Raw genomic sequence first — 17,110 nt, 5'->3', positions numbered from 1 at the left:
ATTTTTTGTCGGGACCTTTCAGACCTCACTTGAAGGAGTGTTTACACTTATTGAATACCATTTGTTGATCTCTCTAAGTATTTACTAATTTTAATAGGTTTAAACGATGGCATAACATTATACATCGTTGTTACTCCAAAAAAGACGGTACACCTAGATACAAATATTTAGTTCTTTGTACTCTGTAAAATAATTCCAAAGCATCTTCCAAATATACCAAAGAAAATGTTTTCAAACTGCTCGAATGTTCTACTGACAACATATTTGCCCAATGTGGTGGACCCGTTTTTCAACAAACGGTCGGCATTCCAATGGGAACAAGTTGTGCTCTTCTACTTGCTAATATATTCATTCACTCTTATGAGGCTAATCTTATTGTTGATCTGAACCAAATGAAGTAGCATCGTTTAGCTAGATCCTCTAAATCTCAGTTTCCGCTGTATAGACGACGTCTTATCGTTAGACAATCCTAGTTTCGGGTATTTGATACAACTTAACTACCTCAAAAGAACTTGAGATAAAATATACTACAGACACTGTGAAATCATCCTCATATCTTGACCTACATTAGAGATCGATGGTAAAGAAAAACTATTGACCAAACTTTACGACAAACGCGTGAATTTTTATTCCGTAATGTCAACTGTTCTTTCATCTGTGGCAACATCTCTATATCTCCTGCGTATGGAGTTCTCATATCACAATTCAAACGTTATGCCAGAGCTTGTCGTAACTACGCAGACTTTTTGTATCGCGCTAGACTCCTTACAATTAGGCTTCTGGAACAGCGTTATGTTGCTACAAGATTGAAGTCATCGCTGAGTAGTATTACGGTCTTAATCATGAACAAATGGATCGTTACGGTGTATCCATCAGCACCATGAGAACTGATTTGTTCAGCGTGTCATAGTTTTCCTTTCGTCTTTCGTCTACCCCGGACTTTATTTTCTATGAACATTTTTTATGAGGACACGTACCCAACCTGGCCCATGATCCTAGTTTTAAGTGGAGTCTGAGTGTTCATTTGCTTTTTTTTTACTTTGTATCATTTTGGTAATTTTATTTTGTTATGTATGTCTGTTTTCCATGTCTGGTTTTTGTCCCCGGATTACATTCTTTTGATTTCCGCTACAAACTTGGTTTGTTCCCCTGATAACTCCTTAGCAACTCAGTAATATTTTTAAGAAAGAGAAGTCACTTACCCTATCAGTTCATCTGGTATGTCCTCCAAGTTATATCAGCTGAATCCGTCGCGTTGCTCATTATTTTTAAGTCTGTACATGTTATTTTGGTCTTTTTATGGTCTTTGTTTTATTTGTATATTTTCCCAGTCTATTCATTATTCTTATATTATATTATAATAATTTGTTGGCCTTTGAATCCCGGTTCCATATATTTTCATTTCATAACATATTTAACATCATCAAAAAGTAACTGTCTAGAGCACTACAATTAATAATTTCAAACTGCTTTCCTAACCAAGTTACAATGGCAGCAAAATCATTCACGAATTTATTTTACTACGGGTATTTTCATAAAAGAACATAGGTGAAATTCAGTCCGAATCTCCACACTCGTTAGAAAAATACCAAATAAAGATAAAACAAATATGTGGACGTGAGAAGCTGAATAAATGTGTACATAAAGTGGACATTGAAGACCCATTTAACCCATCAAGAAATCTGTAAGCGATCGCAATCTAGTGATACCCCTGATATCAACCAAGATATATAATAAAACAAACAAAGTCTCGGCAAACAAGAAGTTGCTGTCGATTTTTTTCCGAAAATACATCTCTTCATATGGTATATTTATAGAATAAATGTGTTAAAATATTGAGGTGCTGTGATGAGTAGGTGCTGAAAAACCTGTGACGGCAAAAATGTTACTTATGAAAACACAGACGCACGGATAAGACTAAAACAGTATTACCCGTTCTCGAATCAGGTCTCGAAATTTGAAAACAAAGAAATCATTTGGTAATAATAACATCAATGCTTTAGTGTTTTATTCGTAATAACGACTGTATCATGACTACTATTTCTGCTTTCATAACGTCGGCCTGAAATTAAAAAGACATGAAATAATTAATTTACTTATTTTCTTGAACCTTTCTAAAATTACAGCCAGTATTTGGGTTAACGTTGAAGTCAGATGACGTATTTTGTTTTTAGAAAGAAAATTAAGTTTGCTTATCTAAAACCACAACACGAGAGGATAAATTAATGTAATATTGGAAACCTTTAGGAAAACATAAGAGATACATTTGTTTTAACCGTTCTCCAAAATCCTGTCTCTCTGGCAATGATAAAACTCACCGTGCTGACGCTTCAATCTGACTTTCGAAGTATTAGTTCACATAAGCGGTTTCTAACTTAACAAAATTCATTTGGAATAATGTAATGAGGCAAAAACTTAATCACTGATCAAACACTTTGTTTTAAAAAAAGTTCGAAATCACCTTTTATTATTTCTGCTTGTTTCGTACACAACGCCTACCGCACTTTGAACTAAAACAGCAAATGTCTCCTACAATAATAACAATAATTTTCATGAACGTTCCTTTGTCTTCCAATAAAATAAATTTGTAAATAGCAAATATATATTTTTTGCACTTTATTTCTCAATGTGAATACAAATGAAAATACAGAAATTCATGACGCAAATGACATTTGCTTCATTTTAGTCCTTTAAAGTACAAATACACCAGATACAGTTATATTGTCTTGAGAAAATGTCTAATTGTATGATATATGGAGAATGTGGAATATAAATGGGGTGAGTACTTCCTGTGGTGGTGGGGATTCCAATATGAAAAATGGGAAAATTTATATAGAGAGTATTTTTTATCTAAAAGTTACAGTTTATATTTCAAATTATATTTTTATAACTTAATTCAAAATGTTGAACATTTTTAGATGTAAGTTGACACTTATAATAACAATATAACAATACAATTTTACTAAATGGAAATTAGGCTCGTTTCCTTGAAAACAAAAACGAGGACAATCGGATATGTTATATGGTGAAAATGATTTATTTATAAAGACAAAAGCATTCTATTATGATGCGATCCGACTGCATTCAAAGAAAGGATTCTCCAAACACTTTAGATACATGGAAGTGTAGAGAGAGTGGAATTTTTGAAATAGTGAAAGACAAAGTAGTTCTAATGGCTTGTGGCATTGACTACTCGAGCATTCCAGATACTGTCAAAGCATTCTTGTACATGGCTTACCAATTTGAGTAACGTTCGTTTGTTTGGTAAGCCACGAAATATTGTTCCGTTGATTTGTATGATAGAGTTGTCAAGTCCATGAATTCAAGAATCTACTACCTTAACCACGGAATTGGTACCCACGAATAAAAGCACATTCACAGTACAATCCCTAACATGCTCTGTCATTTTGACCCACTCCAGATACAATCCCTAACCTGATCTGTAATTCAAACCCACTCCATGTAAAATCCATAAACTGCTCTATATGCCATTCAAACTCGCTACAGATACATTCCCTAAAGTGGTCTGTCATTCAGCCCCACTACTAATACTATCCCTAAACTTCTTTGTCATTCACACTCACTTCAGATACAACCCCTTTACTCAATCCAACTCCAGATACAATCCCTAAACTACAGTTAATAATGAATACCTTTGTCACAATCATCATCGGACATGCAGTGTAGAAAAAACCGCTGGCAGTCAAAATCATTCGGACATTCTGGTTTGGGTAACTTCACGAAATATAAATGAAGAACAAATATATGGAACTAGATACCTCCGTTTTATAGTAAAATTTTACATTATTTTATTACAAGAAGCAGAAGCAGACGGAATGCCATAGCAAAGTTTGCCAAAATAAACAAATGATAAGTTTGATCGACCCATTTTGTGTTTTTTTGTTTTCTTTTTGCTCTTGTTTTTTTTTTTTTTTTTTTTTTTTTTGTATGTTTTTTTTTCTCGACAATACATGTAATATGAAATTAACCCAACAGCACAAATATAATACTGGGCTAAAAATATGGATAAGGAAATCGAAAGTTCGAGTTAACAGTATATGTACCTTAAAGTACTTTTACTCGTTTAGTACAAATGAACATAGTGAAGGACCCATTTTTACAGTACTCGGAACACGTTTGTTTTTAATCATAATGTTTTTTTAAAACTGGAAAAAAATCATCTAACACTATTCAATTGTTTTGTGTTTGTTATGTCACATACGAAACAATTTGATCCTCATTAAAGAAAAATATGTATGCAGTGTTTTCACAATATACATACCGGAACCATACAGTGCTCGTTACACAAAGTGCTCGCACAACAAATCATACCTTTAAAAGTGTGAAGAAATTGAAAAACTTTTGTGAAGAAAAATGTATATGAATGACAAAACAAAATCGCAAATATTTATAGGAATAATATCATTACTTATGTTTGGATGAAAATTCCGTTCAGGGAGTTCAAATTGTAATTGCAGCTAGATCTTTTCCACATTTTTTCTCTTACTTGCAGTATCTCATTCTTTTCAAATAGAAAAACAGGATGAATATTATTATACTTACCCATTTTGAGACAATGTATATCGTATCTACACGGCTTTACATCGACACACTTCATTGCAATTGAGCTTGGACAGAGACCGGTGCTCTGAAAAAAAAATTACAAAGCGACAATTACAATGTCTATAGCCACTAGAGCACTAATTCAATTGATAAGAAATGCTTTAAAATGAAATAAAAGATATTGATGATCAAAAGTTCAGTGCTTCTATGATTTTTTTTATATATATTTTTTATTGTTATTTTTTTTTTCAAGAATAAATTGCAAGATAACTGGTATTTAGTTAATTAAGTTGTATAAAAAGAGCTGTACTAATACACATATATTACACTCGTCATCCCTGTTTTTCGCAAAATTTTTTTTTTTAAAAAATCACACAATCTAAAAGGAAAAATCGACGAATATGAACGTACTAGCTTAATCCACGAAGGATAATATGCGCAAGATTTTTTTCAAAATCTATCACGATGTGAGTTTTTACTATTACAATTTAGATTAAGTTGCATTTTTACAATCATATCTGAATTTACAGTATTAAGAAATGATACACAATCCCATACAAGCGTCTCTTTTAACATGTTTAATGTGATAAGTTTTGACTCCTACCTCGCTCAAGTGGCACATTAAAAAAACTCCAATAAAAATTAACTTCCACATCATAACGTTGCTATGTATGAGGTGCAACGAAAACTGAACAAAACGAATACTTCGGTTCTGTATTTAAACAATTTCTCATTGTTTATTTTTTTTTTTCATTGTCGTGCTTAAGAATGCGACCGAATCATTTTTATATTTTTTTCTTAATTTTAGAATGAAATAGCTCGAAATAGTTTATTTTACAATATAAGGCTATATAGATTTTGATATAGAATTTGATAAAAGGCCTATTTTCAAATTTAGTATCTAATATAATATCTAATGTTATGGTGACCTAAAACAGAAATATAAATTGCATAATCAAACATGATAATTTAATGATATTTATATACTCTGAAGAACATGGTACACACCTTCCCAAATGCACTTTTAACCATGACAAACACATTCAATTATTCTGTACAACTGTATGCATTTAATCATACTGAGAAACCAAATTAATACTTAGCAGAGGAACACTTCCTGAGGTGCTCATTTATGCAAGTTCAACACATATCAAACTTCTGTCACATCTTTTCCATCATTTTAGCTGACAACACCTCTGTGTAAGTTTCATGGAATTAAAAAACGACATGTAGTAAATACATGTATATGTACATCATGTCTTCATGTACGTTCGTATCTTACAAGTTAACACGTTGGTGAGTGTATATAGTCTAAACCTATAACATCTTTGTAAAGTTAATAAATCTATTAAAATAACTACATTTAAACTAAGTACACAATATTTACATAAACACAATATGCAATAATGAAAAAAAAACATAAAACATAATTTGTCAATCTGGGAGCTATTCGTAGAAAACAAACTTGTTGTAGAAATTAGTATCTGGGGGAAAGCCCAGCAGATACATGAAAGATGTAAAAATGAAAATACAAGTGAACTCAAAAATGAAAGAAAACAAAAGTACATTGTATCTGGGGGAGCTCAACAGATACTGTATAAATTTGTCTTATCTTAGTACCCGGGGGGAGCCCAGCAGGTACACCTACGTCCTAAATCTTAGTGTCTTGGGGGAGCCCAGCAGACACGCCTACCTATCTTAGTACCTGGGGGAGCCCGACAGGCACGCCTACATCCTAAACCTTTGAGTCTGGGGGAGCCTAGCAGACACGCCTACCTATCTTAGTACCTGGGGAGCCCGGCAGGCACGCCTACATCCTAAATCTTAGTGTCTGGAGGGAGCCCAGCAGACACGCCTACAACCTTATCTTGGTACCTGGAGGAGCCCGGCAGGCACACACACTGACGTTTGGAAACTGTGGTCTAGATATCTTGGGGAGCCCGGCAGATGCTACAACTGATTTCTAAACATTGAAAAAAAAAATTTGGGAAGTAAAAGATAACCTGGGGAGAGCCCACCAGGTTAATAACTTACAAACATTTGTGCAATCTGAATTGGGGATTATAATTCCAGAAAAATGGAATTGAAAGCGCCAATAGGAGTATAGTGAGTGCCCCCAAGAAGATTGCTCCACTGTTAATATGAATTGAACATTTAAATGTAACCCACTATAGTCAACATCAGATGGAAATATTCATTTGATTCGTGCATGTATAATTCTATCTACTGAAGTCCTCATGCACCTAGTATAACAGTTTGATGACCATCGACCTAAAGTTTGAATCAAATGATCTTCGATTCCTGCAGCTGCAGCAGTAGTAGCTACCTCTATATATACGAAAAGGATTGACCACTGTATTTGGAATCATCAATACCTAATGAAGATATTGCAAGTCTAAAAAGTCAATAAACTTGTTTCTACTCAATGGTGCTCCTTTACAGTCTATAAAAATAGCTGAAAAAACTAACTGCATTTGTTTCCTCCTAAGTTCAATGAACTGTTTCATACATAGTACAGGTTATATACTTTCAGATTCAAAATATGAATATTTACACCCTGTCTGAAGGATCAGTCTTCGACATTCTCAAATTCAAAACATAGTTAGACCTATTTATATCAAAAGTAACATCTCGCATTAAGGTAACAGTAAATTCCCCACAATGTTAGAGCCAAAAAATAACGCTAAATGACAAAGTGCTAACATCATAGAGACTAGAAAAGGGGACAAAACCCTTTTTAAATCATTTACAAATCTCTGACAAAGTAGATAAAGTTACAAGAAGTCTTTCTTAAACGCTAAATCAAGACCTTGAATTCTTTTGATACCTCTCAATATACATTCTAATCTATCATTCTCTTTGAGTGGATCTTTTCTACCCATAGCTATGGGATATAACTCAAGAAAGGCCATAGAAGCTTCTTTGTTGTGCAAAATCTGTGAAGAAAACCTTCTTTGAAACCACATGGTACCATAAATACCCCCAAAAGCGCAGTCTGTAGCATCAGTAATTAAATGCATAAGATTATAATTTAGAAAGAAAGAAACGCCATTCCATCCAGACAGGAATCTCGGCCACATTTGTACATGTATATCCAATCTACTTTAGGTAAGATAAACGTGGTTAATGCAGTTTTTTAACAGCTGTGAAAAGCTTACTTAGATATGAAATAAATGAACGGCTAGGATAAATACTCTGCATGTAAAATTGAGATGACCCAATAAACCGAGTAATGGTCTCTTTGTATATAATTTCTATATGTTTTCATCGATCCTTTCGATTTTCCCCTGGGTAACCGAGCTTCCATATATTCCGTATCTAATACTACACCTAAATATTCCAAACAATGAGTCATTACAACAGTCTTATGGGGTGCAATTGGAATGTTCAACTTCCTGAATAACAAGGTTAATATTGCCATACTTCTACCAGCTTCGTAATTTGGTGGGTCAATTGTGAGAAAGTCATCTAACAAATGTAAAATGTTATTCACTTTGAATACATTCTCAGCTATCCAGCATATTGCAAAAGATATTTGGTCAAATATTTTCGGACTTGACCGACTACCTAAGACCGATCTAAAATAAAATAATATTAATCCTCCCAATCAATACCGTGAAATGGCCATAACTGTTCTGCTATTGGCACTAATTGAGTGCATCAGAAATATCGGTTTTCCATAGCCAACTACCTTTCCTACATTTTAAAATAAATAATAAATTTAAGGAAGACGGTAATGGAGAAATACCAATATCAAAGCCATATTTTTAGACCTATCACTAAGTTTTGCCCAAATGCCTATCTGGATGGTTGCACAATAGTTTTTTGACAATTGTCAATATTTAAAGCAGTAGACACTGGGCCTTTGTGTATAAGGTTTGAATGGCACTTTGGGGGCTATCAAGTTTGTCGAATGAAGATATTGTGATTTCTCTTGTTCTGCTTTCTTACATATAGCACATGCATGTAAATTGTTACATCTTGGTCGAATACATCCTTTCTCTGCATTAAAGTTATTGCTAATTTCTAAACCACCATAAGTAATCCTAAGTCTCCCCTAAGCATCGGTATCCCTATTGTCATTCAGAAATTTGTTGGAATCTCTATATATTGGCTGTGTAATCCTAGAACAATTCGCATTCCAAACCTTGTTAAGGCAAAAGGCCACTGAATGGTTTATACTCTGACAATTTAAACAAGTGATTGGCTTCATATTGGCAAATATTTTGCAGCATAATGTTATTCCTGACAGACTAATATACTGGCAATCCTTGATATTGAGGTGGGCTGTAGCACTAGCACTAAAAAGCTTATGGAACTCATAAAAGCCATCACCAACATACCGGCTTACCATTTCTATGAAGTCTCGTTCATAAAGATCAAGTTCAGCATGCCTATGCGGGAAAACCTCACACACTAATGCTCTTGTAAATCCCGAAATCGTTAACAAATTCTGCTATTAACAATTGTTTACTTTAGCCTGGGATAGGACGTTTATTGTCTTTCTTCTGAGTAACTAAAATGTGGTATGAGCAATGTTGCCAAATAAACATCCTTACCTTCTAATACACTTTTGCGTAACAGAGGTGATACGGTGTCCACAAAAGGTAAGGATTCCTTTGCAATGCCGAACTTAGTTTTGACGAATAGATTTGGATTTGTGTACAGAGTTGGTAAGATATGAATTTTCAGTACAGTTAAAATTTAAATATAGTCTGCTACGTGTTGTGTCTTCTTGGAGTTCTTCGGGAACCCCAGAGCTGTATAGTCATGTTTGTTCTCAGCTCTGACCCGCCTGGTCTGGGCTTCCTGCAGCTACTAACACGTGTCAGGTGCCTTTTAACGTTTGAATATCATTCATAACAGAGTTCATGTCCTTCTTTAATGCGTTGACTCTGGCTGACAATTCTCGAATTACACTGAGAAGTTTATTGTTTATATTATTATTCTTTTCATGCACTACCGGAAGTTCCGTTTCGGCCATGATTATCTCAGCTGTTCCATCTTACGGCCTCAAAGGTATAGTTTCAGCCGTTACCTCCCGTGTATGACCATATGATTTATACAATGAAACCAAGTGGGATCGGCGCGCGCTCCCAGGAAACTTATTCCAAGTTTAAAGTTCAGTATTAAGCTGATCAGCAGTCCAATCTCCTGGTAAGTTATACGGTTAATACGATGCACACTGTTGCTTGCCTTCGGAGACATAGTTCGTGTGTTATGATAAAAATACTACGTGATTTACGTAACACATCCTATGAATAGATGCACAAATTAATAGTAAAACGGCTATTGAAGTCCAATAAATATGGAGTTTGGACAGCTACATTGCGTCAAGTGAAATTCACTGAAATTTATTTGGGGTCCAACTGCCGCAGCCTAAAAATTCCATGACATCATGCATAGGCCATGTGACCTGTGGATGTCTATCTAAATATAACTGTGAAGTTAGAGGAACCAGGAAGGGGAGAACAAACGTACATAAACCTACATTAAAAATGTACATTTGTTACCTAAAACAGAAATATAATTTTTAGCAAAATTTACTTTGCGGGGACTATTTTCTTTTTAAATACACCGAAAATAAGCACATCACAAAATTGAATACGTTTACAGTTTACAGTATTAATCATATGAATATTATGTTTCAAGGAGTAATTTCTCATCAGCAGCATTAGAACCAAATATGTTGGAAGCTCAAGGTTAAAGAAAATACATTTTATAAAAGACAAGTTAAAAGCTACATGCATATTTCAAAAGATGAAGAAGTCACATCTCTAATCAGAGGCAGAAATAACAAATTATGAAGCATACACTTATTATACCTCTCTCCGAGAACGGATTATACTGTTTTACTCTTATCCGTGCGTCTGAGTTTCCATTAGTAACATTTTTTCCGTCACAGGTTTTTCAGCACTTACTCGTCATAGCGGCTCGAAATTTTGACACATTTTTTCTACAGTTATGCCAAATGGGTAGATTCATTTTCGAAACAAAATCGACAGCAACTTCCTGTTTGCCGAGACTTCCTTTATTTTCCTTATATCTTGATTGAAATCAGGGGTATTACTTGTTTGAAATCGCTCCCAGATTGTTTTTTGTTGGCTAAAATGGGTCGTCAATCTCCACTTTATGTACACATTTAATCAACTTCTGACGTCTACATATTTTTTATCTCCTGAATATGGAGAATCTGACTCAGTTTCATCAATGTTCACTTATCAAAAGATCCGTAGTAATATAAATTCGTAAATGATTTTGCTGTCATTGTAACTTGGTTAGGAAAGCAGTTTGCGTGTAGTGCCCTAGACAGTTACTTTTTGATGATGTTAAATGTGTTATAAGAGGGAATTCTATGGAACCAGGATTCAAAGGGCACACAAAGTAATATAGTATAACATAAGGATAACGACTAGACTGGAAAATATACAAACAAAACAAAAACCATAAAAAGATCAAAATAACATGTACAAAGACATAAAATAATTGAGCAACCCTAGGGGTTCAACTGAATTAATTAGAATCACAGACCAGATGCACTGATAGGGTAAGCGACTTCTCCTTTTTAAAAACATTACCGAGTTGCTAAATGTCTTGCACCAAACTCTATTCTAAAGATCCTGGTTTATATTTCATATGTAATAAGGTGAATAATTTCAGGGATTGATTTAAATTTTTATCAGTAACAATTAATTTGTCAGCATGTTCTAGCCCGTAACTATGTATTTTTTTTTTAATTTCGAGTTTAACGCTGCCTTAAACAAAGTCCGTGTACTATTCAAATTTATGATATTTGCGCGGAGATATGAGAATATTTGTAGAATTCTGATTAAAAAAATCAGTTTAAAAGTTAACTTTTCCTGATTAGGAGTGTAACACATGTTATTCACGTGTCTGTCCATCTCACAATTTGTTCTAATAGTCGTCAGGCTTTACTCGAAACAATACTATATCATATTAGGTGAGTAACTGCTTTAACTCATTCCTTTCTTAGAACGATTTTGATACTACTTCTTTACAGAGGAAAAGAAAAGGTTGCCCAATGTACTGAAATATTGTATATCTAAGTCGTTTCAGGTGCTGTCCAGACATGAAAACATTCTGTCACAATCTTATACTTTACCAACTATTAAAATAAATGTCACTTTACCATATATTTTATTTTACTTCTATAATTCAACATCAGTAACAACTTACAAAACATACAAAACGGCTGATTTTTTTTTTCATGATGAATATTAAGCTATACTTTGAAAACTGGTCTTATATTGAACGTTACTTTCAAAGGAATCGATCTTAATTTCTGTACCCTTCGGTGCATTGAAACCACGTCATGTCAGCCTATAAATGGCCTTGTCCTCTAATGAATAGTAAATAAATAGATAATTGCTCGGGTGCAATATCTTAACCAAAAGCCATATTTCATTTTGTGAGCGCAGTGCTTCATACTTAATAAACAGTTTTAGCACGAATCATGAAAATTATGTAATATGTGATACATCCTAAAATAGAGTACATATTTTTATTTTTGTCAATAAGTTGCTTTATAGGTCTTTCAATCTGTCTGCTCTTAAGAGATAATTCACAATTAAAACCCAACAGGTTTTATTTTATTCTAGTGTCATTTTCAGTGTTATCTCTCTTTATTTTGATTTGTATCTCTAATGACCAGCTGTTTTATGAAAAACGACATATTAATTTCTGTTCACTATAACGTTTTAAACAAAATATCGAAAATAAAAATATGTAGGCTTTTCAACCATGAATTACAATTTGTATAAATCTTAGCTGTAGAGCTAAATCATTGTTAGCGTCCTTTATACTGAACTATGTGCCATTAATACTGTTAAATTTGTTACCTGTTAAAGCATCACCTACAAAACATATTTTTAATTCTAAAATCATTGCAATTTATCATTCCCAAAAATGTATACCGCAAGAATTAAATCTCAATTTTCGAAGGCTCTAGATGACCAAAGACTGACCATTTTCATTTATTATAATAACTAACTTTTTTTAAATATGTTAGTTATAACTTTGAAATCTGCATGTTAAGTTCAACTGAAAATAATAAGCCCCAGATCCATGCAATGCACTTGTACTTTGCAATTAAGGATGCGTTCTAATGAATCGAACGCGTTGAAAAACAGAATACCATAGCATGTCAATCTTCAGTACAATTTTCTTGTTTTAAAATAAGGAAAACTCTGCATTCAAAATAAAAAACAATTTACCTAATCTTTCAAACACGTTTACTTATCAAGTGACAAATCAGATACTCTACAATCCTGTGTCCAAAATAAAATCATTGAATTCATTTAAGATAAAAGCCTGAAGTCTTACAGTTAGGCTTCTGAAACAAGGTTATCTTGTTATGAGTCAACGCCACAGAACTTTAATGTTCGTCATCATGAACTCATTGATCGTTATGGCGTATCCATCCGCACCATAAGAATCGGCTTGTTCTCCGTGTCATTATTTTCCTTTTCAATTTTTCCTACCCAGACGTAACTTTTTTAGGAGCAACAGAAGATGCTTATCCTACTGGTGCACCTGGTCCATGCTCCCAATATTTAGTGGATCCAGGTTGCTCATTTACATTTATTATTTGTAAATGGTATTTTGGTTAGTTTCTGGGTTTTTTTTTTGTTTTTGTTTTTTGTTTTTGTATGTTTATTTTGCCTGTCTATTCTCTTTCCTTGGATTATTTTCTTTTGATTTCCGCCCGAATTTTGGTTCCCTTGATTTGCTGTCAAAATACACGATTAAAACAAATACTGTACAAGGTATGACACGATACAGGATTTGCCTAAATGTTAATTCTATTTTTCAAATGATATTGCATTGAAATCAGGTAAAGGTATTGAAAAGAATTTTATTTGGTGTGATTTATTTCAGAAGATTCTATATTTGAATATCGATCTAAACGAAAATTCAACTCCCTATCATCTGAAGAATGTCCAAGGTCCAATCCGACCCTCAACTTTTTAAAGTTGTTTGAAATCATATAATGTATATTGTCATTAAAACAAATAATTGATAAATTATCTTTAGTCAATTATCATTTTGTCGACTGAAAGGATTGTGAAAAGATGGAATTTCGTCCATGTTTTGTTTCACCTGTTATTTCAGAAAGATAATGTGTGCGATACAGAAAAGCAGGTTTGCAGAATGCTTGATTTCCTCATTGATAATATATTTGTCGTATTTGGAGGCGGTATTTGTTAGCAATTAAGTGGCATTCTCTACTTGAGATTAAAAGTAACAGATGACAATGTTGCAAAGGAATAATCTTTAGTAATCGTGTTTATATCACGACAGTTCTATTTGAGCAGACAAATTGCATTGACCGTATATTGACAACTTTTATACTGTCACTGACTGAACATAACTTTCTGTTGTGACGTTGTAATATCGTATTGGTTTTATTTTATGGCATGTTTTGGCTATCAAACCTAATCTATAACTGAAGATACGTAATACAGATTTAGACATAAATGCACGTGCAACATGCAAGGAAAACTCCGCCCATCTCTCACACTATTGGCATATTTTAATACATTACTCTCTCCCTTGTTTCTGAATTTAAACTTTAATATAGCAAAAAAATTATTTTTACAGTCAATGTCAATAACAAGATATTCATCAACTATGATACAAAAAGCATATCATTCCAGTTAAAGAAATTTTAATTATCCAAACGAGTCTATAAATCAGAATGAACAATTGAAAAATTGGAAGGCTATTTTTAAATTCAAACAATATGTTATGCATGTGAAGCTGTATATAGTATACTATAACCTACGTTATTTTTAAACTTGTAAAATAAAAAAAAAATGGTTTACACAGTTAATAAAAATCAAGCAGATTTTCTGCCAAGCCACGATTTAAATGAACAAAAAGCTATAACTGATAGTTATGCATGTTTGTTTACAATTTGAAAAAAAAAACCTTAGAATTTTTTGCAGTTTCAATTCTTTTGGTTAAATCCTGGTTATCTACTGCCTTATTTCCATTGTTTAAAATAAAACTTACATCTAAGTGGGTTCCTCCACATGTACTTAACGCCATCATCAGTTGCGTCAAGGACTTTTGGAGTACATAGAGAGTATAGCACACACTCTCTTTTCTTTCTGTCGTAGTTTCCACTACAGCATCCTTCGGCAAATAGTTCAATACAGAATAGAGTACATTGGACGATCGTAACTCCAGATAATATTCTTATCGTAGTTTTATCATGAATTGGCGAGATGGTTTTATTACGACGGAAAAAGAAATGTAATATTTTTTCCATTGAGTTCACACGAGTGATACTTATGACGCACACAATTAATAAACTTAAATAAGCCTTGTTTTCCATCATTTATATCAAAAAATGTTTCCAATTGTTCACACCTCCACAGTAGTTTTTCTATTGAAATTAATTTAGGATCTGTAGAAAAAGAATCATTCTTGTTGAAAAATAATCAATCGTGAACTGCTTTTGCAAAGAAATATATCTATAAATCAAGGAGTCTTCATGGATATCTTGATCTATTACATTATATTAATGTTTGTAGAACATAGTAAAGATATCAATCAGAGCCACTTAATCAACCGATTTATTCAACGGGTCATAGTTTTCCTTTCCTGGTTTGTCTACACCGGACTTGACTTTTCATGAGCAACTCGGCGGGTGTTTCTAGAAAGGCAGAGGACGCTTACCCTACCGGTGCACCTGGTCCATGCTCCCAGTTTTTAGTGGAGTCCGAGTTGCTCATTTGCTTTTGTTACTTTGTATGTATAATTTTTGTTACTCTATGTTCTTTGTTGTGTATGTCTGTTTTCCACGTCTGGTCTTTGTCCCTAGATTACATTCTTTTGATAACCGCTATAACCTTGGTTCCCTTGATTACTCATTAAACCCATACATGAATGGTTTTAGAACTAATTGGATTGATTATATCTTCAATGTATTACATTTTCAATTAATCAGTCTGTGAATTCAAGCACAGGATTCACGCCACATGAAGTAATTTTTGGGGCAAGACCTAAATTTCCTATGATTTCCTCACCAGTTGTAGATTTAAATAAAGTTCCAATAAGTATAAGATCCTATGTTCAGAAACATTCAGAGAAATTAAATAGAACAAGGACAAAACTAAAAAACAATGTTCTACAAAGCCAAAAGGTAATGGTTGATAAAGCAAATGACAAATCTCAACCATTATCAGTATGTACATGTCCCCGTGCAGGTCCGGGTGTTAAAAGAATAGGCCTGCAGCAGCGCTAAGCTTGTCGTAAAAGGCGACTAAATAGTGCTCAGAACCCGAGCCGGGGGTTAGGACGCTCTGCCCACAGAGCAACTGGGATGTGTGCCCCAGGTGGTGGAATGGGGTACCCCTGGCGTGTTACATGCTGTGGTTGTCAGGCTATAATACGGAAAACCTGACCGCAAACCATAGTGGTGCACCGTATTGGGAAAGATGCCACGTTCCTCGCACGTTAAAGAACCCTACTGTGGTATTCTCCCGGAGTAGGAACCACAGGGCTCCGCCACAGGAGGCTAAATTGCCCGACCCTACCCACCTCTCCCTATTTCCAGTGGCAATCAAAATTTGTCGACCCCATTGTCCTTGTGTCCCATCCCTTTTTTATTTCATCTTTTCATGTTCATCGTCTGAATATAGCTGAAATATTGCTGCTCGGACGTTAAACCCCAACAAACAAACAAACATGTACATGTGATTATGTTTACCTACAACAAGAAACTACAGGTAAAGAGCAGAAGTTAAGGATAGGTACAAAGGATCGTATGTTGCACATGAAGTCAACAGTCCGCATTTATTGGTGTTACAAGACCCACAAACAAACAAATGTCTTAAACATCCTATTCATGTAAACAGATTGAAGACGGCTCATGTTAGGGAGCCTACACCAAGGCAATATTTTCAAGAAGGAAATATGATGTCAGAGCCTCTGTTGATACATGATGAAAGTATCACTAAGATAAATGAAGAAATTAATAAACAAGAAGAGAAAAAAACAGTTCTTCGTCGTTCTAGTCGAATGCACAAAATTCCAGAATGTTACTTTAGATGAAGTCCTGTCTTCAGAAGATGGCATTATGGATGAGATGGGATTCCATACGATTAAACGAAACGATGTCAGAAGGTTCAGGACAACAAGACGTGTTTTTTTGGTTCATTTAGTAGGGTAGATATGCTGTTTGGGTACGTTTTGCAAGTTTTGATAGTAAAGCTAAAATGTTAATTCAAGTTTCGCCTCCCCTGTTATTGTTCAGATTGAATGATGGGATAAAAAAAAACAGGAAACTAAAAAATAAAGATGTACATTAAGAATATTTTATAAGGTTAAATATAAATAAATGTTGACTTATTAATGGGAGATAAACCAGAAATAAATATGCATCATATTTGATGTAAAAAGTTGAAATTCCACTGGTCAAATGGTAACATTATGGATAATGTGGTAAAAAAAAATTGCCATTACATAATTTTATCCATCAACATGAGTTAAGATAAGGCCATATTATTTGTTTGCATTA

General features: G+C 33.9%; 1 protein-coding gene across 2 annotated transcripts; it reads right to left on the bottom strand.

The window, feature by feature from the left end:
* Positions 1–1,993: 1,993 nt before the first annotated feature.
* Positions 1,994–15,499, bottom strand: LOC148606598 (uncharacterized). Of its 2 annotated transcripts, none has more exons than XM_088547181.1 (6): positions 14,599–15,499; positions 4,564–4,648; positions 4,283–4,332; positions 3,654–3,735; positions 2,462–2,529; positions 1,994–2,062 (listed from the first exon to the last, which is right to left on the bottom strand). In XM_088547181.1, exons 1-5 carry the CDS (start codon positions 14,635–14,637, stop codon positions 2,468–2,470), a joined length of 318 nt encoding a protein of 105 aa, XP_088403307.1. In that variant the 5' UTR covers positions 14,638–15,499; the 3' UTR covers positions 1,994–2,062; positions 2,462–2,467. The 2 variants fall into 2 exon arrangements, with proteins under 2 accessions (XP_088403307.1, XP_088403306.1); XM_088547180.1 differs by lacking the exon at positions 14,599–15,499 and adding an exon at positions 5,168–5,271.
* Positions 15,500–17,110: the final 1,611 nt, after the last annotated feature.

Source organism: Perna viridis, chromosome 9 (assembly GCF_037379345.1).
Source record: "Perna viridis isolate PV_CMFRI_1.1 ecotype Kerala chromosome 9, ASM3737934v1, whole genome shotgun sequence".
NCBI classification, from domain to species: domain Eukaryota; kingdom Metazoa; phylum Mollusca; class Bivalvia; order Mytilida; family Mytilidae; genus Perna; species Perna viridis.
The sequence above is the reverse complement of the archived record's forward strand: the minus strand, read 5'-3'. Positions and strand labels throughout refer to the sequence as shown.

Coding starts and splice junctions, on each gene's coding strand:
- LOC148606598 (XM_088547180.1), bottom strand. CDS start 5,221: ATGATGTGGAAGTTAATTTTTATTGGAGTTTTTTTAATGTGCCACTTG. Junction 4,333..4,563: donor TATACATTGTCTCAAAATGG/GTAAGTATAATA, acceptor ACACTTTTAAAG/GTATGATTTGTTGTGCGAGC. Junction 2,530..3,653: donor CGATGATGATTGTGACAAAG/GTATTCATTATT, acceptor TTATTATTGTAG/GAGACATTTGCTGTTTTAGT.